At 34.8% G+C, this 25,969-nt stretch overlaps 2 protein-coding genes across 4 annotated transcripts; both read left to right on the forward strand.

The window, feature by feature from the left end:
- Nucleotides 1-659: 659 nt before the first annotated feature.
- LOC125678314 (F-box/LRR-repeat protein 2-like) lies at nt 660-16,459 on the forward strand. 2 transcript variants are annotated; one of them, XM_048916690.2, is made up of 8 exons: nt 682-868; nt 5,817-6,740; nt 7,246-7,417; nt 10,447-10,610; nt 12,080-12,166; nt 14,066-14,180; nt 14,819-14,946; nt 15,220-16,459. In XM_048916690.2, exons 2-7 carry the CDS (start codon nt 5,893-5,895, stop codon nt 14,912-14,914), a joined length of 1,482 nt encoding a protein of 493 aa, XP_048772647.2. In that variant the 5' UTR covers nt 682-868; nt 5,817-5,892; the 3' UTR covers nt 14,915-14,946; nt 15,220-16,459. The 2 variants fall into 2 exon arrangements, with proteins under 2 accessions (XP_048772645.2, XP_048772647.2); XM_048916688.2 differs by having other exon boundaries at nt 660-868; nt 14,819-16,459.
- Nucleotides 16,460-20,401: 3,942 nt separating this feature from the next.
- Nucleotides 20,402-25,215, forward strand: LOC125681527 (uncharacterized). Of its 2 annotated transcripts, none has more exons than XM_056156550.1 (3): nt 20,402-21,031; nt 22,624-22,817; nt 23,365-25,215. In XM_056156550.1, the coding sequence occupies exons 1-3, from the start codon at nt 20,641-20,643 to the stop codon at nt 23,401-23,403; spliced, it is 624 nt and encodes a 207-aa protein (XP_056012525.1). In that variant the 5' UTR covers nt 20,402-20,640; the 3' UTR covers nt 23,404-25,215. The 2 variants fall into 2 exon arrangements, with proteins under 2 accessions (XP_056012525.1, XP_048777631.2); XM_048921674.2 differs by having other exon boundaries at nt 20,449-21,031; nt 22,624-22,845.
- The last annotated feature ends 754 nt before the right edge of the window (nt 25,216-25,969 follow it).

The raw sequence follows: 25,969 nt of genomic DNA on the forward strand, positions 1-25,969 counted from the left end.
TTGAATGACAGGCACCATTCATGTAGCATCGTTTTCATAAGAATCCCTCGGGGTAGTGATGGGCAGAGCTGGAAAAAAACCTATATTAAATATGTTGTTTTGAAAGGGGGTGGTGGTGGGTGTCGTTCTTCAATTCATCAAGCCAAGCTTATATTCTTACCATTAATTGCTATTACTTTAAAAAGTGTGAGGGTTGTTAAGCTGTCAGTTTATTTAACTAATACTTTGCATATATGAAAATAACTAACTTTGCATGTCAAATAAAGGAAAATGAATGTAAAAAAAAAAAAAAAAAAAAAAAAAAAAAAAAAATGGGGAGGGGGTACGTAATCCTCCTAGTTTTACATTCCTATATATATAGTGAATATTACTTGCGTGTACTTTATTTTATGGTAGTCTGCGCCTTATACTCTATTCATTTTGAAAATTCATCATGGTAATCTGAATCTGCTATAAAACCATCCTCAAAAGCCAAGGTTACGTGTGGAGGGTACGTAATTTGTGAGGATGTAAAACAAGCAAATTGTGGGATACTTCTCTTTTTCTAGCAATCTGTGTGCCATTTAAAATTCTATTGTAAATAATTCAATCTCGATGCACAACCTGACCGTTGTCATATATTTGTCTCAGACTGCGCGTTCGGATTTTATTATCTTCACGTCTACAATTTAACATTTAGTAACTTGCATCTCGATCATCCTTGCGTTTGACAGAGAATAAATTCCTCATTTCGGATTTCCTCGAAAACGCAAATTTTGTTTTTAAGTACATCATTTTTTTCAGGGACGTTTTGAAAGGAGAAAGACACTTAAGCCATGTTGCCATCATACTATTTTCCGGATATCTTGGTGGTCATTAGTCATTATTTGTAAGTGACAATAATATTAAGTATGATGCACAGGGGCTTCTTATCCATTTTGTTGGATAAGAAGCCCCTGTGTATGATGCCTAAAGGAGCTTCTTTACTTTAGTTTAGTTCTTTCGATTTCTTAGATGTAGATCGAACACCAGTTGTCCAGTTTCCGAACATTTTAATGTTGATGTGATTGTTGAAGGACTAATCAGAAATTAGACCACTAATGATCAGAGAATGTCAACTTTGGAAGCATTTGTTGTTCACCATGTTCACAGTAGAGTGATGTATGACAATAACTCGCAGATGCTTGAATACCCCATCGCCCTACACTTAATCATTAATATGTCTTACGGCATGACCGTGTTTGAGGGCGAAGCAAAAATTTAAAATATTGGCATTAGTATCTAGATCCATAAAAGGAAAAAAAATATCCCGAAATATTAGCACCGAACGTGTGAGGACAGAGCTCAATCAAAGTATTCTAACTTTGGACATTTTTGATCCGCCAATGCATTGAACGCGGGAAACTCTATGCAACTGATGTAAACAGTGCATTGTGACTAGGGCTGGGACGATTCAGGGTTAGCTCGATTCGGTTCGGTTTCGATTCAGAACAGCACGGTTCGGTTATTTTCGATTCGGTTCATGTTAGGTCCAATTTATGTAATGACACCACAAAAATTAACAATTTTAATGAGTAGCATATTTGATTTGATTTTATTCAAGTTATATAACTATATGTCGTCATTTGTAAAGATCATATCTATTCATAATGACATTTTATAACTTTGATAGAAAAAAGAAAACACTGACAGTCTATCAAAATTTGTTATATGAATATGCTACATAAGTTTTGGATTATTAACAAATCTATAGTGAATCTAAAATGTATATGATATTGCTTTCATTGATATGCAAAAATTCAATAATTCTATCAATTGAGAGTCTTTGAAAATCTCTCCTTTATTGATTTACTTCTCTCATATTAACTGTCAAATCTGTTTCATTACCTACGATGTTGATTTCATTCCACCACTGACAGAAATGCTATATGTCATGTAAAGATGAACTGCAATGATCTTACGGACCATATTCTGTTGGTATATGAGTGGTGAAAATGCTAACTCTCAACACAGTAGTGATTTAAATCTCTGTTGCATAAAAATCCACGTTTTCAACATCACTCGGACGCCATATTTGTTGTTTTGGTGTAAGTAAAATCTAAACCGAAATCCGGAATTTGTAATCGGTGCATCGAATCGAATGGTATGAATCGCGGTGCACCGAAATTTTCGGTGCACCACACAGCCCTAATTGTGACATCATATTCAGCAAATACACAAACATAGGAGACTTGATACAATCGCGTTAATCGAGAAGTGATTATATATGATTAAGAAAATAAGATTTACATGCTTTTACGGATTTTATGTAACATCTCAGAACGATGTGAACTTCGGTACACAAGATTCAAAATGGAGAAATACATGTGACGTCCATGCACTAGTATTCGAATCGACGCCATTGGGACCAAAATTTTAAGTTCCATAGGTATGGTTTAATTTTTCATTAGTTTTCTATATTTTCCTTTTAAACATGTATATACATGTTACCAATAGGGAGAGCTCTGCTCTGGGCCGTGAGAGAGCTTCACCCTCTATAACACACCCAGTAGATTATTGAAATCTAGTATCTAAGAGTTCCATACAATTAATATGCATATGGTGTAACCGTTGGACCGAGCGAAGCATGAAATGGTCATTGGCGTGTCCCAAATGATAATCATAATTCCATTAAGTACAGTAAATCATAATTTATTTTAAAATATATTTTATTTATGAAATTCCCCTGAGCTAAACGCCCAGGAACATCTAAATATGAAAGGGGGAGATTATATGAGGATAGATAAAGGATCTGCCTATTCATTTAACGCGGGGAATATACAATCGGGCGACGTAAAGCGCAGGGCTTGAAGCTAACTTTCTATGTCACCAGTCCAGCCAGACTGATGGGGTATAATTTCAACCAGTCTGCAGGAAAAATTTACCAGTCCAACAGAGTTTTCCAGAAATAAATATTTCGTTAATGTTATTAAAATGAATTTAACTCAATATGCCTCTCAGACAATATTGTAACACTTTTGTGGGATTTATAATTTAGGAATCCGATTCATCTGATACCTACAGATCGAAGCATGCCAAATGTGTGTATAAGATTTCATAAACTTTTATATTTTCCAAAATGATGCTTTAGAAAATTAAGCAGTCCCATCGGACTGACTAAAACAAATGTCAATCAGTCCGCCAGACTTTTAACCAGTCACAGACTGACAGGCATATGTTAATTTCGTGCCCTGAAAGCGTGCATTGTGACATCACATTTAGCTTTGGCTTTTTTCTCTCTCTTTCAGATCAAACAATTATAAACAACAATATATCCCGTTTGCAATTTAAAAGACAGTTAAAACTAAACAAAACTAACCAACAAATTCAAAGTGGTAAAAATGTAAGTGTAAATATATGATTGTAAATTTTTATTTCAAGAAACTCATGAACTCCTTCATCAATTTAGTCATATTACTCTTTTCCTATTTGATGATCGGCTAAAAACTGTAACAGTAATTCTCAATTTTTCTTTTACATATGTGTTACCTTTAGAGCCTAGCCTTGCTTTGCGGATGGGCTTTCAGATATACTCCCTAACTTTGATTAACAATTGATATCAAATAGTAAAAGCTTTCTTCGGAATAAGGCCTTGAGAATCTACTATTATAATGTGTTTATTGAGGTTTGGAACAACTCTATAAAGTCTTTTCTGTTATTACAGTCAATAAAGTTTGATCATAATTTTTTTTTCACCAGTACATGTTAGATTTACTATTTGATATCAATTGTTAATCAAAGTTAGGGAGTATATCGGGGTCACCATGCCCGTCCATCTGTCTGTCCTTAGGCATTTTGTCAAGAAATTTTCTAAATTGATTGTTCTCTCAAATTTTGAAATGTTGTAAACTTTGTCTACACGGCCTTTCTGTAAATTCAATTAGTACTATCGTTAATCTCAGCTGAGATTTGGCTCAACTGGATGTTTGGAATGACGCCTTCACCGGATCTCGGAGCAGTCGTTCATAATTCATGTTTGGAATTCACATTCAACTTTGGCCAGTTCTAGCAGTTAATTTGCACTTAGGTGACACTACCGTTTGTTAAACTTGCTCTCAACCCCTATTGATTTTGCATTACTTACCTTCTATGTATGAAAATCCCAAAATAAAAACCGTTACTAAAGAACAAGGTACGATTATATACATGAAAAGGCCCAACAAATTTCTCTCTATAAAATGTGTCTGGAATTAACCTTAATCAGCGTTTTAAGAAAGTAAAATATATGCCAGGTATACTATGTCAACAAAATCATTATGGTATTCCTAATTGGATGGCATTATGACATCATGAATAAGACATTTCCCGCCTTTTTTTCAAAATAAGCCTGAAAACTGCCAAATATCATACATATTATTGCTCAGGAAAAGATGTGCGCATTTGTCGAGCAAAATGAAAATGATATATATTGTGTATTATTTTAAGATGAAAAACATACTTGAATATGAATTTGCTCGACGCATGCGCTGTATGTTTTCTGAAAGGAAAACCCCCTGAATTTGTGGCTATTTTCATTGAAAATGGCATTTCTGCAATTTTATGCCAACTTCTAGCTCTCGTCATATGACACAAATCATTTTGCTGATCAAACTGAGCGGATTTTGGGTTTGCTAATCTATTCCTTATTTCAATGTCAGGGTTTAAGCTCCAAGTGAAATCATCGATATTTTGGGCCAAATGACTTTAGAAACTACCTACTCCTTTTCCGTTCAAATGAGAATTCCCATAAAGGAATGTTTTACTTCCTGATATTGAAGAGTTCCTATCTATAATGTCTGTTTATTAGTGATACATATACAGTAGGTATGGGTAGTTATGATTTGTTGATGTCTCCTGATGCTGTCCCAAGGTCTGGAAAAAAAGCTACATGTACTTAATTCTTGTCTATAGGTCATTTCTTTAAACCAGAGGAAGATAAGATATTTACATTGGATACAAAGGTTGTTTATGACACAAGAACATTTGGATATTTGTAAAGGTCACACAGAGAACTGGTATAACATTCTTATGAATGCCATATCTCTGATGTAGAAAAGACTTTGACATACGCACTGCCTTGACCACATGTGGTGTAATGAGCCTATGTCAAAGTTATTTTGACTATTTTAAGTTACTCTGTTGAGCTGTATCTTCATAGTGTTGAAATATTAATAAAAACTTTAATACATTGATTAACTATGGTAAAAACTTTGATACATTAATTATAATTAACTATGGTAAAAACTCTCATTCAGTGATTTGCTACAGTAAACACTTTGATACATTGATTTACCCTAGTTAAAATTTTGATATGTTGATTGTTACGAGCAAATACTTTAGTTCCGGATTGATATGCATTTTTACGCACAAGTTTGATATGTGATATGGATTTTCGGACCGGTTGTTGATATCAGCTATTGTGATGTCACCCGTATCACGCAATGCAAAATCTGTATAATCATTACCAAGTATATGATAAATATTCATTAATCTAAGTTTCACCATTGACTTCAGACGTGACAAGACTATTGCCTAAATCAATTATCTAAGGTCAAGGTCATAGGGATTCCATTTTCCCCCTGACATTTGCCTTTTACTACATGGATTTTTAGAAATTCGTACAAATAATGGTAGAAGGTCAATAAACAAAATTTTTAATGATGTGAACCAATACGAACATGTTCTACTGAGAGTACAAGTCCCTTCAGCACAGTCCTAGTGTAAATTTGCTGTAACTGTTTTAAAATTAGTTATGTCCAAATTGGCTATGTCCAAGTTTTACTGAACAGGCAGTGACAGAGGAACTGTTGTTTTTGTAGTTTGTGAACATTGAAACAGAGGATGGGAGTGGCAAATCTGAGGATGATTACAAATTAAGCAAGGTAACTGCTGACAATGGATGACAGGGGTGGATCCGACAGCCCAGGGTCTGAGGAGCGGGAGTCATTTTCATTCGGTACAGAGGTGGTTCATTTTCTGGATGATGAGGGCAATGAGAATCGCTTCATTGTTGGCCCAGGAGTGTACCAAAATGGTGATACATCTTCAAGTTTGGATGATGGTTCAAAAGTGATTATAGAAAATGATATCAAAGTTATTTCATGTGAAGTAGAGAACTTGATCTCCAACACAGAGAAGTTGAGCAGCGGCCATGAAGGTACAAATAATGCCGAAGATGTGAGTACAAACAATTTCAGTGTTTTACCAAGGGAGCTAATTTTAAAGATTTTTAGTTTTTTTTCTGCTGAGGAACTGAGTCTGTGTGTGACCCCAGTTTGTAAGCGTTGGTATGAAGTCGGACATGACCGAAGCTTATGGAAAGAGTTAGACTTCAGTCGCCATTGTGAACTTCCATCCAGCACATTGTGTGGAGCTATCTGTCGATCGACATCACTCAGAAAGCTGAACTTAATGGGAAGGCAGGACCTGAGCACTGCTGAGGTGGCTGTCTTCTCCCAATACATTCCACTGCTGGAATCAGTCAATTTAGGATTTTGCGGAGGTATTAATAGAACAGTGATTGAGTACTTTGTCAGGAACTGTCCGCGACTGATGGAACTGAACGTGGAAGGGTGTCATTCGGTAGACGACAATGTCACCACCGCTTTACCCTGGGGGAAGAGGCTGAAGAGGTTTAATTTCTCTCACTGTAACCTGACTGATGGCAGCATCATTTTACTGTCCTCTGCAGTGAGGAATATCGTGTCTCTTAATATTGATGGAATTTCATGGATTTCTGACAGGTACCTCACTAGTTTTATGTTTTTAAATGAAGAATTTAGGAGTAATCATGGAAAGACATGTATAAATGATTTCACAATTCAAACTAACTTTTCATTTTTCACTGTATAAGTGGTATTTTTAGTAAGAAACAAATTTAGCGATTTCCCCATAAATTATGGGTATATATATATATATATTTGGCGAGAGCCAATTTTAGCAACTTTATAATTTCAAGAAAGATAGCTTTTACCTCCAACATGGAATGAATATTAGCGATATTTGATTTTAGAGATCTCAACAATGTCGCTGATAATGCCATTTTAAATCTTCGCTAAATATGCATATTCTTTACATCCTCGCTAAATATTCTACTGAATGGTAATTGTTGATGTTTGTGACAATGTCTTACTGAAATATTGAACTATTCCGAATGTGACACTGAATAATACAATGCACTTTCATGAACATGATTTCTGCATCAACGAATTCCAAGAATTTTATGCACCTATATTTCTCACTTCTCAGTGCCATTGTCACACTTGTGGACCATCAACATGAAAATCTGGAGGAATTCTTCCTGGACGGAGCTGAGCTCTCGGACAGAAGTGTCCACCATATTGTCCGGTGTGCCAAACTTCACAAACTTCATATGTCCTTCTGTGAAGGACTTACTGACCAGTCCCTCAGGTATATACAGGTAATACAGCGGACCAGTGTCTCAAGTATATACAGGTAATACAGCGGACCAGTGTCTCAGGTATATACAGGTAATACAGCGGACCAGTGTCTCAGGTATATACAGGTAATACAGCGGACCAGTGTCTCAGGTATATACAGGTAATACAGTGGACCAGTGTCTCAGGTATATTCAGGTAATACAGCGGACCAGTGTCTCAGGTATATACAGGTAATACAGCGGACCATACAGGTAATACAGCAGACCATTGTCTCAGGTATATACAGGTAATACAGCGGACCAGTGTCTCAGGTATATACATGTAATGTAGCGGACCAGTGTCTCACATGTGGAGGTGAAATTGATTATAGCATGTCATACTGCATTTGATAGGTACATATGTACTATTACTACAGTAACTTGATCCGAAGAGTCAGATCGTGTCAAGTTGACAGGCGCAGATCATCAGATCACATGAGATGCGAATCAAGTTACTGTAGTATTGATAAATTTATTATATACCCTTTATGTATCTTTAAATCCACGTTTTTAAGATTATAAATGTAATCCAAATTATCTAAAACACAGGCATACAGTGAAATTTTATTTTGTGTATGCAGTTTTGTTTGTGACACGGTCGATATTTTCCACAAAAAGTGTTGCATTGATGCATTGTGATGTCATCAGTTTCAGAGGATACTGATACGGAATCAGAAAACCACATTGTGGTGATCCGGAAAACCGGATCACACTCTGTAAAATCCACAGTATCAAAAAACAAAATATTGATAGGTTATATAATAAATGTGTATCCTATGTAAGTTGGTAGTTCAGGCCCCAGAATCCTGGAAGATCTTAAATGCAGAATCTTTATACATGTAGTACATAGTAATCAAAAAGACCATTACAAATTGTTTTGTAAAAACATATCAGCAGATTTATATAAATGGGAAAATATCAGTGTTTTCTAATTATTAAGGATCATATAGATGGCTGAGAATTTGAATCACGATACCCGGTCCTTGTGTTGTAGCTGTTTATGTAATAACATTGACTACACAGCATTGGTTTACGGAATACTTTGATGATCACACAATCGTTCACTTCTAGTTCAGCATGACACTCTCCCAACACAAACTGATAAAGGAACAGGTCCGTCACAGCACATTTTGGTACAGAGACCGGGGGTCCCATTTAATTGGAAAAATCATCGGTTTTTTAATGAGTTGGAGAAATTGAGTTTACTATCTTTTCCATCTGAATAAAGTTTAAAAGTTAGAATAACAAAACAACCATTTTTTTCATTTTTATTCATTCAGTTCTTGACTATTTGATTTATCCCCCCCCCCCCCTTGCCAGTTTACATTGTACAAAATATTTTCAATGTATAGATGCGTTTAGGAAATTTTGCTCATAATTTTGGGAAAAGGGGTCACTTTTTGTCATTGGGAGTGGTTCTGATATTTGGTCCAACATTGAGGGAAGTGAAGGCCACGAGGAAATAAAGTTATTGTAAACCAAGGCGATAGATCTGTGGATGTGCTGACAGTGTATGTTTAGCTCACCTGAGCTAAAAGCTCAAGTGAGCTTTTCTGATCACCTGTATTCCGGCGTCCGTCTGTAAACTTTTAACATTTTTTACCTCTTTTCAAAAACCACTGGGCCAATTTCAACCAAAGTTGGCACAAAGCATCCTTAGGTAAAGGGAATTCTAAATTGTTAAAATAAAGGGCCAGGCCACCTTCCAAGGGGAGATAATCAAGAAAAGGTAAAAATAGAGTAGGGTCATTAAAAAATCTTCTCAAGAACCACTGGGCCAGAAAAGATGAAATTTATAGATAAGCTTTATTAGGTAGTGCAGATTGTAAATTGTTAAAATCCTGGGACCTGAGGGTCGGATGGGGCCACAATAGGGGATCAAAGTTTTACATACAAATATACAGGAAAAATCTTTAAAAATCTTCTTCTCAAAAACCACTGAACCAGAAAAGCTGAGATTTATATGAAAGCTTTCTGATATAGTGCAGATTCTAAATTGTTAAAATCCTGGTCCCCAGGGGTCGGATGGGGCCACAATAGGGGATCAAAGTTTTACATACAAATATATAGGAAAAATCTTCTTCTCAAGAACCACTGAGCCACAAAATCTGAGATTTATATGAAAGCTTTCTGATATAGTGCAGATTCTAAATTGTTAAAATCCTGGTCCCCAGGGGTGGGATGGGGCCACAATAGGGGATCAAAGTTTTACATACAAATATATAGGAAAAATCTTTAAAAATCTTCTTCTCAAGAACCACTGAGCCAGAAAAGCAGAGATTTATATGAAAGCTTTCTGATATAGTGCAGATTCTATATTGTTAAAATCCTGGCCCCTGGGGGTAGGATGGGGCCACAATAGGGGATCAAAGTTTTACATACAAATATATAGGAAAAATCTTCTCAAGAACCACTGAGCCAGAAAAGCTGATATTTACATGAAAGCTTCCTGATATAGTACAGATTCAGGTTTGTTAAAATCCTGGCCCCCGGGGGTCGGATGGGGCCACAATAGGGGATCAAAGTTTTACATACAAATATACAGGGAAAATCTTTAAAAATCTTCTTCTCAAGAACCACTGAGCCACAAAAGTCGATATTTACATGAAAGCTTTCTGACATAGTGCAGATTTAAGTTTGTTTATATCATGGCCCCTGGGGGTAGGATGGGGCCACAAGGGGGGATCAAAGTTTTACATACAAATATATAGGAAAAATCTTTAAAAATCTTCTTCTCAAGAACCATTGGGCCAAAGAAGTTCACATTTACATGAAAGATTTCTGACATTGTGTAGATTCAAGTTTGCAAAAACCATGGCCTCCAGGGGTAGGTTGGGGCCATAATAGGGACTACGGTTTTACATGCAAATATATATGGAAAGTCTTCTGATATGGACTAAGGTGACTCAGGTGAGCGATGCGGTCCATGAGCCTCTTGTTTTTTGTAGGGGAGTAAATTTCCATTCAATCTACTTGTACTGATACTTTTGATACATTGCTTTTTCTTGTAGTCCCTACAGAATCTGACTCACCTAAAGATGAGGAAAGGTGTATACTTTAGTGCTGAGGGCCTGCTCTCTCTGTTTACCTGTAAATCTATGTCACGGTTGGTGGAGCTGGACTTCTCTGAAAGCACAAACTTTGTCGATGAATGTGTTATACAGATGACCAAATGGTGAGTTCCACAGTGCCTGAACTGATACGTCATTGACAATGTCAGTTATGTAAAAAATTATTACTTGTTCCAATATGTGTACTCATCTTGAATAGGGTATTTGAAATGAAATGCAATCAGAAATGAATTGAAATGTATCAGTGGCAGAGGTGCACATCAGTGCTGGCACCAAAAAAGCACTGAAATCTTAGTCTTGCCTAAAAAGGTAAACATACCATGGTACAGTCTATCAAACATCCTCAGATTTCTCTCCCCTCCCCCCTCTGTTTTCAAGATATCTTTGTAAATTTCAAACTGTTCTGTACATTTTGATTTCAAATGTGTGATAGTATGACATCACATGAATAGGAAATATACGACATTGAAATATAAAAGGAACAACACAGTTATAAATCACGGACTGTAAGTGAGTGTGTATAAATCACGGACTGTAAGTGGATGTGTATAAATCACGGACTGTAAGTGAGTGTGTATAAATCATGGACTTTAAGTGGATGTGTATAAATCACAGAGTGTAAGTGAGTGTGTATAAATCACAGACTGTAAGTGAGTGTGTATAAATCACGGACTGTAAGTGAGTGTGTATAAATCACGGACTGTAAGTGGATGTGTATAAATCACGGATTGTAAGTGGATGTGTATAAATCACGGACTGTAAGTGGATGTGTATAAATCACAGAGTGTAAGTGGATGTGTATAAATCACGGATTGTAAGTGGATGTGTATAAATCACGGACTGTAAGTGGATGTGTATAAATCACAGAGTGTAAGTGGATGTGTATAAATCACAGACTGTAAGTGGATGTGTATAAATCACGGACTGTAAGTGGATGTGTATAAATCACGGACTGTAAGTGGATGTGTATAAATCACAGAGTGTAAGTGAGTGTGTATAAATCACGGACTGTAAGTGGATGTGTATAAATCACGGACTGTAAGTGGATGTGTATAAATCACGGACTGTAAGTGAGTGTGTATAAATCACAGACTGTAAGTGAATGTGTATAAATCATGGATTGTAAGTGGATGTGTATAAATCACGGACTGTAAGTGGATGTGTATAAATCACAGATTGTAAGTGGATGTTTATAAATCACGGACTGTAAGTGGATGTGTATAAATCACAGATTGTAAGTGGATGTGTATAAATCACAGATTGTAAGTGGATGTGTATAACTCACGGACTGTAAGTGGATGTGTATAAATCACAGAGTGTAAGTGGATGTGTATAAATCACAGACTGTAAGTGGATGTGTATAAATCACGGACTGTAAGTGGATGTGTATAAATCACGGACTGTAAGTGGATGTGTATAAATCACGGACTGTAAGTGGATGTGTATAAATCACGGACTGTAAGTGGATGTGTATAAATCACAGACTGTAAGTCGATGCATATAAATCCATTTTTTGCCGGGAGTGATCTGGGGTAACACAGTACAGCTGTATATGAAATCTTTGTTGTTTCAGTTGCGGTCCAACCCTCCGAAATCTGGCGTTGTCATGGTGCTGGGACATTACAGATCCAGGGGTCATCTGCATCGTTGACCGCTGCAGGTGTGTGTTGTCCGCATCTACCGGCATTCTTTTTTTCTATTACATCCTCCCTCACTTCTTTTCTCCAAAGATTTATAATCAGTTCAGTGCTGAATGTATAAAGAAACACTCCCTAACACTTTATGTTTGCATAGGGTATATATATACAAACTTTTACAACAAATTTGCATTTTAGTTATCTGTATGTTAAAATCAAATTGTAAATTTCATGATCCCTAGGGTAGGAGTTCAGACTCCAGAGTGGGGCCAAAACTGATATATATAGTGTATATGTGTAAAACATTCAAATGCTATCTTTAATGCTATTGATACTAAACTGAAACTAAATATGTAAATATGTTTTGAGAAGGGGTAGGTAGTCCTCTGACATAATCGTAAATTTCATGATCCCAAGGGTTATTGTTTTGGTTCCAGAGTGGAACCAAAATTATTATAGTGTTTATTTTCTTTATCATTTGAAAGACTTCTTTAAGTTTGCTGATACGGTTTAAAAACTAAATGTATATTTAGGAAAAGCAGAAAAGGATGTACATGTACCAAAATTGTGAATTTCACAACCCCAGGGTGTTGATTCTAGAACGGGTCCAATTTAGTCATATTGTGTTAGTGTTACATATATTATTAAAGTCTTTCACCAGTATAGCCACTTTCAGGGGCATCTAAGTTTTTTAAGAACACATCTTGTTTTATACCGTTGCTGAATATTAGAATTTAGCTTAGATATGCAGAACATTTAAGTTTTTCTACTCAGGTGACCAATAAGGCCTGTGGGCCCATTGTTCTGATTTAGAATGAAGTATATTTATATCAAATACATACCCAAATATATTTTTATGCCCCCGGAATCAAAGGCACATCTAGTTTTTGACCTGTATGCCTGTGTGTCCATCCATCTGCCTGTATGTGGCAAAAAACTTTAATCTTGGTCATATCTTTTATACCATAAGAGGTAGACCTTTCATATTTGGTATGTGTATTCCTTGTGGCAAGAGCTTTCCAACGACACCAACATCTTTGGCTTGGTGACCTTAACATTGACCTTTGACCTACTTTTAGAAAATTTGAATATATTCCATATCTTTTAAATTGTAAGAGGTATTATTTTTATATCAAGCATGTGTATTTTTTGTGAGAAGACCTTTCCAATGATACCAGATTTGATGACCTTGTGACCTTGACATTGATCAAGTTTTTGGAAATTGAAAAAAAACCTTTAACCTTGGTCATATCTTTTAGAACCTAAAAGGTACAACTTTCATATTTTGTATGTATATTTCTTGTGGTAAGACTTTTCCATTGGTACCAAAATCTTTGACCTAGTGACATTAACATTGATTGACCTTTGACCTACTTTAGAAAATTAGAATATAAGCCATATCTTTTATACGGTAAGGCACTACTTTCATATTTAGCATGTGTATTTTTTGTGAGAATACCTTTCAATTGGTACCAAATTTGTTGACCTTTTGACCTTGAAATTGACCTCTGACTAACCTTGAAAATTATTCACTGGGGGCATCAGTGTTTCACAAACACATCTTGTTTTAATATACAGAATTTGTCTCTTGAAATTTTGCTGCAAAAAATGTACATGGCAGATAGAGAACTTCCAATTGGAAATTGAAAGTGATAGAAAAATAGTTGTGAAAATTCATTGTTAGTAAAATTATTAATATAAATAATATTTATCTCATTTTAACTGAAAGTTCAAGGTAGCTTCTTGCATAAAAAATATTCTGTAATTTTTTACTTTTTCTCAAAAACCACCAGGCTAAGGGGGCATAATTAACAAGTAGTGATGTGTAAAAGATCTCTTGGGTGATATTTGAAAATTCTTTTACAGGAAGCACTGTAGCGTAGAAGCCTGTTAAGAAATAATTGTTTGTGAATCTTTGACAGGAATTTGGAGGTTCTGGACATTATAGGTTTACACAGAATAACAGGGACTTACTTTAATCGAGTTCCCGAGGAAATGCCGAAACTCCGCTTACTCAACTTACAGCAGTGCAATAGGGTAAGACAATCTTCTATAACCCTTGGTCTGAATCTCAAGATTTGAAATCTAACAGTGTAATAGGATAAGACAATCTTATGTAACCCCTAGTCAGAATCTCAAGATCTGAAATCTAACAGTGTAATAGGATAAGACAATCTTATGTAACCCCTAGTCAGAATCTCAAGATCTGAAATCTAACAGTGTAATAGGATAAGACAATCTTATGTAACCCCTAGTCAGAATCTCAAGATCTGAAATCTAACAGTGTAATAGGATAAGACAATCTTATGTAACCCCTAGTCAGAATCTCAAGATCTGAAATCTAACAGTGTAATAGGATAAGACAATCTTATGTAACCCCTAGTCAGAATCTCAAGATCTGAAATCTAACAATGTAGCAGTGTAAAATATAATTCTTCAGAGACAGTACCTCAAGATCTAAAGTCCCAGGTATTTAAAGGGAGTGGGGGAAAGAGGAAAAAGGGAAAATGGAGTGAGGGGGGGGGGGGGGGGGGGGGTCAAGAAGAGGAAGAGAGATAGAGGAAGGAGAGAGAGAGAGGAATATCTTACCCTTTAAATCAATTTTTGCATCAATTTAATGGGGAAAAAAGTCTTATCAGTGTGTTGAAAATAAAATGTTTTTTCTTCTTTTTCAGATAATTGATGCATTGATAGAGGATGTAGTTAGAAAAAAGCCAGACCTGAAAGTGTTTAATTATTATGGAGAACTGTTTGTACACGTGAATGGATGATGGTTTAATTTTATGACAGGATATGATGAAATGTCAGTAGATCATGGAACCGATGACGAGAGGAATCTCATCAAACCGACTCTATAACATATAACACTTAAATCTCTATACAGTAAAACACACATATAATGAACATGCTTATGATGATTTTAAATTTATTGTGAAATGATATTTATTTTCCTATGACAGAAAATAATGAAAATTTTATTGGATATAACTAAGTCTGGTTATAATGAACTGCTTTCGCTGGCCTTGGAGAATCATTATAACTGTGTTTTACTGTATAAAGCTCTTCTCTATTTTAGAGTTTGCATTGGTCCCAAATGAAACTGTAGTTGTGAGAGCCTACGTGCCTTTAATATATGGCGCGGGTTTTACAGCACAAAATCAAAAGTATCTGGCAGTGAACTTCAGCAGGCTGGAGTAAGCAGTGGTGCCCTAGTCCTAGCAATACTCGGCTAGGGATGAAAACACATGGATGGACATTAAAACTGCTAAAAGTTCTTTTTCATATACATGTATACCGGTACTGAGGGGAGAAAATCCAGTCACGGTTTCCTCAGTCCGTAAACTGGCATTGTACTGGATCGAGGCAGCCATCAACACATTGGTTGTTTTGATATGTTGATCTGATCTTCCCTGGGATTTAATCTGTAGATATTCCCTGGGATTTAATATGTTGATGTTACCTGGGATTTAATCTGTCAATATTCCCTGGGATTTAGTCTGTCAATATTGTTGATATTACCTGGGATTTAATCTGTCCATATATTTCCTGGGATTTAATCTGTTGATATTACCTGGGATTTAATCTGTCAGGTGCCAATCACTGGCAATGTACAGGAGTCTTTCAAACACTTGTCTTTCATTGGTTGAACACTTCTGATTGATTGATTGTATTTTGTTTAATATCCCTGTCGAGAATTTTTCACTGTGACATCTGTGTTTAGAAGTATTGTTGTATAGCTGAAGGCTTGTCTGGCCTTAATCTGAATGTATACTGTGTAAGTTATGACTGACATAAACTTTTTAAAACTATTTTTCTCTGTAAGTAATTACCCTGTTTTTGCACACATGACCACAAATTTTATCAGAATTTTATGCCAGAAATGTTTTAAGAATATGTCTGCTTTGGTCGCTGAACACCATGGTTGTTTGAGCAACATATCAACAAGTATGAAGAATTGTATTTTTATGCTCTTTTTTCCATCACCAAATTCAAATTGTTCATAGATGGGGTTCAAAGTTTATCTCTTCATATTTTATCAAGAATTAGATGAATCCTGTTTCAGTAAAGAAATACAATTTATAGCACGGACTTATTTTAAGGATTATATCAGAGATATGATTATAAGGAACTCGATTATAAGGAATTCTGGGTAAGAAGGAAGTGATATTCACTCACCATTACCAACTTCACAATGTCTACTGATAAGTCCATTCATGTTTTACAACCTTAGTTACATGTAAATTGTTGATTGATGTAAACTAATTATTTTTAATTAAAAACAGTTATAATGAATACAATAAACAAACAAGATGGAATTATTTTCTTTCTTTCTGTAACAATACAGGATTGCAAATGTGGAAATTTACATGTACAGATTATTTACACTGAATACATAATCACAAGATTTTCCTGTAAATTACCTCCCTGTGTACTATTGTCATAGTTAATTAGTTTTAATGCAATTTTTATTAATTGATGATTGATAATTAGTAAACCAGAAGGGATAAAAGAATTAGGTATGTTTTGGTTCCAGTTGACAAAGTTTTTAACAACATTGTCTTTGTTTGTAAGGCTGATTATTACAACTGTATTTTTAAACGGAATTGGCATTAATTCCACATTTGGTAATCCTACTTATACTCCAACTGCCCTTTCAAAAAATGAAATTCTTCTAAACCATGCTTCAGTGACACATTTAATATCCCAGTCTATGAGATCTGATGGATGAATATTAGTTATCGTACCTATACTGGATTCCTAAACATCACAAAAAGCGCTCATTGCTGTACCCAGTAAGTGCTCTACCAAGCCCCTATCTTTGCTCCTCACAAACATATTAAAGCTCTGAAGGAGAAACTTCAAACGTATTGTGCCACAACATAAGCCAGAAGTGGTGTAAATCAAATGTGGATTCTAAAAAATTCTGAAAGTCTTAGAAAATATGAAATCAGAAAACTTCTCAAATCAATATCAAAAGGTATGACTTTCAACTCTACATGGCCATTCATCACGATAATTTAAAGACTACATTTTTTGACATCATAGGCTGCTGCTTCTTTGACAAAAATGGAAAAAGGAAAGATAAGTCATTCAAAAAATTACTTTCCTATCCACCACTGATTCCATGCACAAGTACTCTGAAGTTGAAATAAAAAATATGTTAGAGTTCCTTATTGATAATATCTTTGTATTGTATGGTGATCAGGTCTTTCAACATTTTGTTGGAATTCCCATGGACACAAATTGTGCTCCTTTTTTAGATGACCTGTTTTTATATTTTCATGAGGCAGAATTTTTTCTAAAACTTTTACTCGAGAGGAAAAAAATCTTCCAACTCGACATTTAGATGTAGCAACGTTTTATCTATCAACAATAATTTTTTCATTGATATGTCAATTTGATATCAGTGAATTCGAAATAAAAAGCACCACAGAGTCTTTCACATCTGCTTCGTAGTTAGATATTTTATTGAACATACAGCAATCTAACAACTTAACTTTATAAGAAATGGGATGACTTCAGCTTCTCCATCGTAAACTTGCAATATTCCACCATCACCTGCATATGATGTTTCTGTCATGGTTGAGAAGATTGATATGGTAACATTGGCCTAACGTTATCTGCCCCACGCCAACCATAGAACCATTTACCAATGTTGGCCCGACATAGTTATGCTATGTGGGATTTTAGGTCATTTCCTACCAATTCCCGCCCAGACGGGAAGCTTTAAAGGATGTCTCAGTTTTGGTGTTGTTTTTTGTGCTTTCGAACTGTAGTATCGTCTTTTAAATTTTTTTCCCATGGAAACAGATGTTTCTGACCATATAGCATTATCAAAATTGTCCTTAAAGTGCTGTGTTACCCATTCCATTCCATTCCTTTTGGTTAATTTGTTTCTTCTATTAGTTGGCAGTGTCGGGGACCGTGAATACTCCAGCCGAGATATCGTCGTATTCTGTTGGTTGTCGTAATGCTAATAGTTTGTCCATTTGTTTTATTTCTTTTGCTGTTGTTTCCTCTTTTAATTAACACTGATCTCTATACACATGTTATAGTGCTGTAAAGATGAGAGTCCCTCCAGACCCTACGTAACACAAAAGCTGAATAGACCACACCTACTTCTCAGGTAACCGTTTAGCAAAAACTGTGTTATATACATGTAAATCTTCTACTAATTTTTGCCAACATTCAGTTTGACCATCAAAATGTTTTGTAAGAGAGGGATTTTTGCACGTAAGGACTGGGCTATACTGAAATAGATAAATTCTTCTTGTCTTCAAGATGTTTTACCATCAAAATCGCAGCTACTTATGAAATACGTATTGCAAAGCAAAATACTCCCGGCTAAACAATGTCATGAACAAGGTGTAGTTCTTCCACAGAAACAAAGAGAATTCATCGCTGTAGGAGTGTTTTAAATGTTCTCGGGGGCCCTAAAGCAATGACCGGTCCTGAGGCAGTGCTCAATAGTGTTTTCGTTATAAATTACTTCTGCTAACATTTTCCTATCTTCTTTCTTTTAAAATTAGCATGACAAAATATTATTTTGCGCGGTTTTTATATTCTTTTTAATCGAAAGTGACGGTTCACTGTTAATTCTAGCACAGAAAGGAGAACTTCGAATCAAAATAAATACTATTAAAGTACTTCCTAGGTAATCAAGTACCTGGTACAAACAAGAAATATTCGAACACCAACTTAGCAGCGCTGTTCAAAGGTTCTGGGATTCTAAACTGTGTTTGAAAAAGGTTCTCGTTATGATTGTTACGTTAATTACATTCTTTAGTCGTCTCCGCGTTGGCTCTCCCCACAGGGGCTAAGCCCATTTTGGGTCCGAACTCTGTGATACCATAAATATTGATGGTATCACAGAGTTTGGGCCCAAAACGGGCTTAGCACCTGTGACCCCTCCCTTACAGAAACCTTATTTCCAATACAGTTTGATGATATTGACTACGGATTACTCCGTTTGCCAAATCAAGTAATACATGAAGGTCCCACGGTGGGTGTGACCGGTTGACAGGGGATGCTTACTCCTCTATATATTTGTTGTAATCACATGCAATTTTTGTTATTTTCATAATTCGCTTCGACTTTAAAATCTCTATAATTACATTCACTGAATCTTTTCTCTTATATTTCTTTTGAAATTGACAATGCTTTCATCATGCAATAAATACATATGGCACGCCAAATTCACAAAAATGAGCTAAACATACACAGTTGATAAACTAGGTTTATCGTCTGTAAACTATAGTTTACGGACCGTAAACTATAGTTAACGACGTTAATCTATATTTCACATCTGTAAACCATAGTTAACAGATAATCTATGTTTCACAAGCGTAAACTATAATTAACAATGAAAACAATCATTAGCGATTGCAAAACATAGCTATAGTTTATGTGATAAATACGGTTGAAATCACGATTGTAAACTACGGTTTACAAGTCATAGTTTATCTGATAAATATAGTATCACAATTTGTGAAACTAGGATTAACAATTGTGAACTATAGTTAACGAATGTAAATTATAGTTTACAAATGTGAATCTGTATTTATCAGCAAAATCTATTGTTAACGTTTATTTAAAGACAGATAAATTTAGATTAGCATTTGTAAACTATAGTTTACAACCGTTAAATATAGTTTTACGGATGAAAACTATAGTTAACGAATCGTTAACTATAGTTTACAGTTCGTAAACTATAGTTTACAGTCGATAAACCTAGTTTATCAACTGTGAAACTATGTTTAGCTCATTTTTGTGAATTTGGCGTGCCATAAATACATGTTTGTTGCAAACGAGTTCAATCCGGTTTTCAAGTACCACCTGTCTGCGAAACCATTACCAAGTATGGAGTGTCATCAAGGTCAAAGGTAGCATTGGCTGCTCCATTTAACGTAACAAATGGGTCAACCACGTGATATTTTATATCTTAATTCTAGTTTATATTTTTAAATAATACATAAAAATATAAATATTGATTGATTGCCCAGTTTCTTATTGGTGGAAGAGAGAACCCAGATACAATGCCTCTCTTCCGCAACACCCCAGAATCTCGGTTATCAGAGGAGGAGACCACCGACCTTCCGAAAGTAAACTGGGAAACTTTCAATAAAATGCCTTTCTTTGATGTTTCATCGGGTGATAGCATTGCAGACAAAATTTGCATAACCAGCCTTGTTTCATCGGTTGATGAAGCTAGCAAGCATGCAGAAAAAAAATATGCATGATTTTTAAAAAAGGTAAATCCCTTCTGTGTGTGGTTATTGCATAAAAGTTTCATATTTTCAATTTTTTTTTTATTTGTTATTTTCTTTATTCTCAAACATTTTTTATTGACAACTCGGTGTAATGATACGAACACCTAACTTCATATTCAGCATTATCCGTTTATCACATATTTATAATTTTCACTGATAGATCTATACGTATCTTCCTTTAGTGCCCCAAAGTTTATAAGGTGTCGAAATGTTCAGGTCCCGATACAATGAGGCGCGAAGCCGTCGGACACACTCCGCAGAGGGCGCGCAGTGCAAGTGTTTTTGTCAACATAAACATGAACGACCCTGACCGTCTGAAATGGCCATTTTATGTCTTAAAATTGCCACAATTCAGTCTTTCACCGATGAAATTAATAAATTGCAATGGAGGAACCGGGTTTGGCGTAAAATTCACCCAGTCATCCGTGCAAGCTGACTATATTTATGATACTGACAGGCATGGGGAGGAGTACGGCTTGGTTTTCCCCTTCACGGAGATATTCTTAAACGGAAACGCTATTCTTATGGATTACATTAATTTAGGAAAAAAGCCAACTGAAAACCCCAAAAGCTTGCAGGTGTTGGAAATCCTGTTGTCGTTCATCACGCATATTGAGGGCAAGTATTATACAAGTAGGCTACAGTGTAGAATAAAAAACAAAATAGAAATTGTACAGTGTAGAATAAAAAACAAAATAGAAATTTTACGGCTGGACTGGGAATCAAACCCAGGACCCCGGCCCTGAATTATTAGTCACCACTGATAGCCCAAACCATTACCCTCCTCCATGTAGTCCCTAAATTGTATCTTTACCCTGGAAGACTCACATCCCAGATTCTTTTGCCCATGACAGTACTTTCATTTACAAGTTCAGTGTGGTCTCTACATGAATCTCACTGGAGTTCTAAATCTTATCAATAAAATTTACTCGAATGACCAAGCCATGAGGTACGCATTAGCATCACCTAATCAGTTAACGCATAGCTCATGGCTTGGATAATCGAGGGAATTTTATTAATAAAAATAAAACTGCTGTGATCAGGTGATGGCAAATGTAATGGAATGAAAAAAATTTATGGCTGGACCAAGAATGGAACTTTGGACCTCTGCATTACTTATAGTCAGGTGCTCTAACTACTGAACTATCCAGGCCGATATCTACAATCCATATAAACCCAAGCACTTCATCCACATCATAGAGTATCTCTCACCAGAGTCAGAGTGTGTGCTACGTACCTCTTGATCATAAGTTTTTTTTGTATATTCAACCATGACTTAAGATTTTCTAATATATATAAAGTAAAGTAAATTTTATTTAAAGTCGGCACTATATACATTCAACAAATCAACATAAACTCTGTTACAGTAGAGCTTTTTAACTGACTATCACATATATCAAAGACAAAGACACATAGCATGCATGTACACATATACACAGACATATCACAGATTAACAAAAGAATGCAAAATAAATGCAAAAACATTTCATGCAAGAATATACAGATATGAAAGCATAAGATTTAGAGGAAGAAAAAAACTACTATAAGCAAGAGTAGATGTATATAAAAATCATCATTAAAACTCAAGCCAATTCACAATGATTGTTGCGAATATTGCAAAAATTACAAGCTATTTCAAATAGAAAGCTGGATAAATAGTATAAGAATTTAATGAAAATAATTTCAATATATAATTAAAATGAATAATGGTAGTAAATTAATCGTATAAATATTTAAAAATTCATCGCTGGCAAAATTAACTAAAAAAAATAAAATAATGATAATAATAAACTAGAAAAGAAAGATCTATTGAACCATGCAAACACACCACATAAGAGCTGCATAGATAAAAAGAGCAGACATATTCCCATATGAACTTCGATCTCTTCTTGTGGTTCCACCATACCCCCTGTGTACCTCTTAGTTTATATTTCTCAGTTTGAAGGTTTGCAAGTTGAAGTAAACACATATGGTTACATATGTAGAGTGGATTATCAATAAATCTTTTGATTCCCGAAACCAAATTTGATTTGTATAATTGAAGGAATGAAGAGTTTGATATGATAGAAATAGTTTTAGAATTTTCTCATTACCAGACACAGTTGTTAGTATTTGTATCATCAGTAATTGGAAATCGTTTCTATTTCTTTGATGCTGCCATTGTTTTCACTGTTAAATGAAAATTCAATTGAAAATGATACATTTTTTAGAAGCAGCTAAGGCACTTCAACCTGTAGAGAAGCAATCATCATCAGAAGGAAAGGATGGAGCAAGTGAAAGTGACTGGTTAGCAAGGCTTGCTGTTCATTTCCTGTCACCATTGTCTCTGACACAAGAGTATATTCTAGATAAACAGAGCTCAAAAATGTGTCAAGAATGCCCTTGCCGATGTTCCTGTAAAAAAGTAATTACATACGGCAACACATCAATTGGTAATGCTATATTCTAAAATCTTTTCAACAATATGACCCCCCTCCCTCATTAAAAGCTATATTCCCTTGCAGATATTCCCTTTTAAGTATGGAGTCTTTCCTCCAAATAATGGTTGCCTTAAAAAACCACAAGATCACCAAAAAGTATTTCACATTTACTTTGAAAGTTGGTACATTGATTTTGTAAAGCTTACTAAATGTACTTCTGCCTTTCCTTTCTTAATACTGATTTTCCTTGAAGTATTTCTTGAGTTTCTGTAGCTAGTGTAAATTTTGATGATTTGTTGTTTGAAAAGGGGTCATATCAAAAGCATACCTTTCCCCAGATGAATTTCATAATACAAGTACATTATTTAATACAGTGTTTGACAAGTTTTCTCTTAATAGAAAATTTTAAAAATGTGGATAGGGTAAATTGTCAAAATTGTCCCATATGTTATGATACATTTTGTGTTGTGAATCTTGATTGTAATGAATTTTGTATATGAAATTAACATTGCAGTGTATGATCAATTACAGGTCATCCCAGAACCTGGTATGGACATTTTGATATCTTAATGGGGAAATTTGGGAATGAAAAAGGGAAAGTGACTGAAGTAAATGTAGGTGCTACTGAGGTTCCCATGGAAACAGAGGACAAGTCGGATACCATTTTCGAATTTGATGAGAAATTGTCCGATGAATGTCCGTCACAAATTGAGGAGGAAATCGATCAATTACATAGCCGCTTCTCACAGCTGATTTCCCAAACAATAGTTCTTTCATTTTATCAGAAAAAATATGAACCTTCTTTGACTCTTGTGCCATCGATTGGAGTAAGTGAAAGTCATATTCAATTTAATTTCTACGACTGTGAAAGAGATGTTTACCTTTTAAGTCGAGAAATGTCATTATTCTACGATGATGACAAGAAAGGCTTGAACTTAAGTACTGTGATAGCCACCTGGTTAGTTCTCAACCACAAGCACCTGATCTCTGGAACTTCGGAAGAAATGAGGGAAGAAAAGTTTGGTTTTCATTCAAAGATTTCAAAGGAAATTTTGCACCTTTTTAAGCATGATATTGAAATGGGTTGGACCATGTTTAAGCCATATATATTTCAGGATAACATTTTATTAAAACGCTATAAAGTTCTGAGCAAGGACCCTGATGTCGTGGATGCAAAATATCCAAAAACGTAGTATTGTAAAATCTAACACCGAAAATACACTGGTACATGTAGCAGTGTAATTAATGCGGTGGAGGCAGATATACTCTTGCATGGATCTATGGACAGTCTTTCGTTTACAAATTCAACATTGCTGGGAATTGATATGAATATGAATCCCCAAACGGCAGTAAAAATTGCCAGCAACAATTAATAATACAGCATGCTATTGTACATTTGTTGATTTGAAATTTAGTGATAAATACAATGTACAGATGTATGATGTTTTCTGGTGATTTTTTGTACAGCTTTTAGTACATATTTATTATGAGCAGTGTATAGTATTTTCACCCTTGGAATTCCAGTATTTTCAAGGCTCTTGTACAGTCTTTTCACATGTATGTATTGGCCAATATCAGTCACTTTTAAAATATGGAGAATATTACTTTTATTATGTCATAAACTTCTTTCTCCTGTATGAAGATTATCATCTTCAGAATAGAACAGTTTGACATTTCTCTGCTTTTTTTTTGTAACCTGTACAAAATTTGGTAGGATTTAAAAGTAATTTATCTAGATGATAAAAGCATATGAAAATTGAAAGTTTTGCTTTATTAGAATTTTTCATATCAAAAAATGCTTGGAAAATTACTGTAGAATCATTCAAATCAAAACACAAGAATTTTTTTTCCCAAAGTATTTTTGTCTCATACCCAAGATACTGGTTGGCAATATTTGGAATAACCATAGCAATGATGACCTATGACCTTGTGACCCCTGGGTCTGAAAATCAACTACTTGTCACAAGCATATTTATGTATGAAGTTTAATAACTATCAGAAGAAAAATCTGGAGATATGTTGCATTCTGAGAATGAAAAATGATTGAACATTGCTCAGACTAATGTTTCTGAACTGAATCTTAATATTATATTATAATATTATTATTAAATAACAAGTACTATTTATTTAGAGTATTAGGATTGCTACTGAAGAAAAATTCAAAATATGGTATTAAACTATTTATTTTGGTAAAAGTTGTTATGAATTTTTTTTTCAAGCAATATTAGCTCTAAATCTGAAAATTTTATTGTGCTATTATGATAGTTTTTTATGTAACTGTAACCATAATCATGATAATCATTAATAGAATTAAACTAATGTTTAACATTTTATCAAAATGAAGATTTTGGTTCTACAGAAATAAATTTTTGAACTAGAAAACAATAGTATAATTTGCTTCATTCAGAGCCTCTGAATAGATTTTCTAACACAAATGTTAACAACAAAAGTTAATAAACCTTATTTTTCTGTCATTGCCCATTGGCTTGTAGTGCAGCAACAAAGGATTTCCACCACTGTCTCACTGTGTTCAGCCATCTTTTTCTCTGTCCCACAGCTATTATGATTGTGTACAATATTTATATATAGCACTAGATATAATATTAAAATTACTTCAAAACACGTAACATAAAAATATAGATTTAAAAAATATATATACAAACACATTAAAACTTTGTGAGTGATGTAAAATGTACATAAATTACTATAAAGATGTTAAAAATTACTTGCAAATTAGCAGATACAAATCATTTAAGATAATTGATAAATTAAAGATAAGCTTAGAAATTGCATTGGTATACCAAACAAAAAATAAACATCTAAGAATTAATGATAAAAAGCCATTTTAAAGCAATGACTGAGGCCTTTCATCTCCAGTCCATCTCTTTATGTGGAGCGGAGCGGATCAGAAACCCTTGACTTGGGAAGATGTCCATCTCCATGTATTCTGGGGTCTTCCTCTTCTTCCTTCTGGTGTCCAATGCGGGGCTGTTTTCGGCATTGAATCTCTTTTCTGTTGGATAATGTTTCTGTTCCATTTCCACCTTTGTATTTTGTAATGTCATTTATAAACCCATACGTACGTAAACATAACAATGCTGTTGTAACAGGAAAGGAGAATATGCAATGGTCCAGA

This window comes from Ostrea edulis, chromosome 2 (assembly GCF_947568905.1).
Source record: "Ostrea edulis chromosome 2, xbOstEdul1.1, whole genome shotgun sequence".
Taxonomy (NCBI): domain Eukaryota; kingdom Metazoa; phylum Mollusca; class Bivalvia; order Ostreida; family Ostreidae; genus Ostrea; species Ostrea edulis.

Excerpts from the sequence above, each read along its gene's own strand:
- LOC125678314 (XM_048916688.2), top strand. The coding sequence starts at position 5,893 with ATGGATGACAGGGGTGGATCCGACAGCCCAGGGTCTGAGGAGCGGGAG. Across the intron at positions 6,741-7,245 it reads ATTTCATGGATTTCTGACAG|TGCCATTGTCACACTTGTGG; the intron begins GTACCTCACTAG and ends CTCACTTCTCAG. Across the intron at positions 7,418-10,446 it reads AGTCCCTCAGGTATATACAG|TCCCTACAGAATCTGACTCA; the intron begins GTAATACAGCGG and ends TTTTTCTTGTAG.
- LOC125681527 (XM_048921674.2), top strand. The coding sequence starts at position 20,641 with ATGAGGCGCGAAGCCGTCGGACACACTCCGCAGAGGGCGCGCAGTGCA. Across the intron at positions 21,032-22,623 it reads GTTCATCACGCATATTGAGG|AAGCAGCTAAGGCACTTCAA; the intron begins GCAAGTATTATA and ends TACATTTTTTAG. Across the intron at positions 22,846-23,364 it reads ATACGGCAACACATCAATTG|GTCATCCCAGAACCTGGTAT; the intron begins GTAATGCTATAT and ends GATCAATTACAG.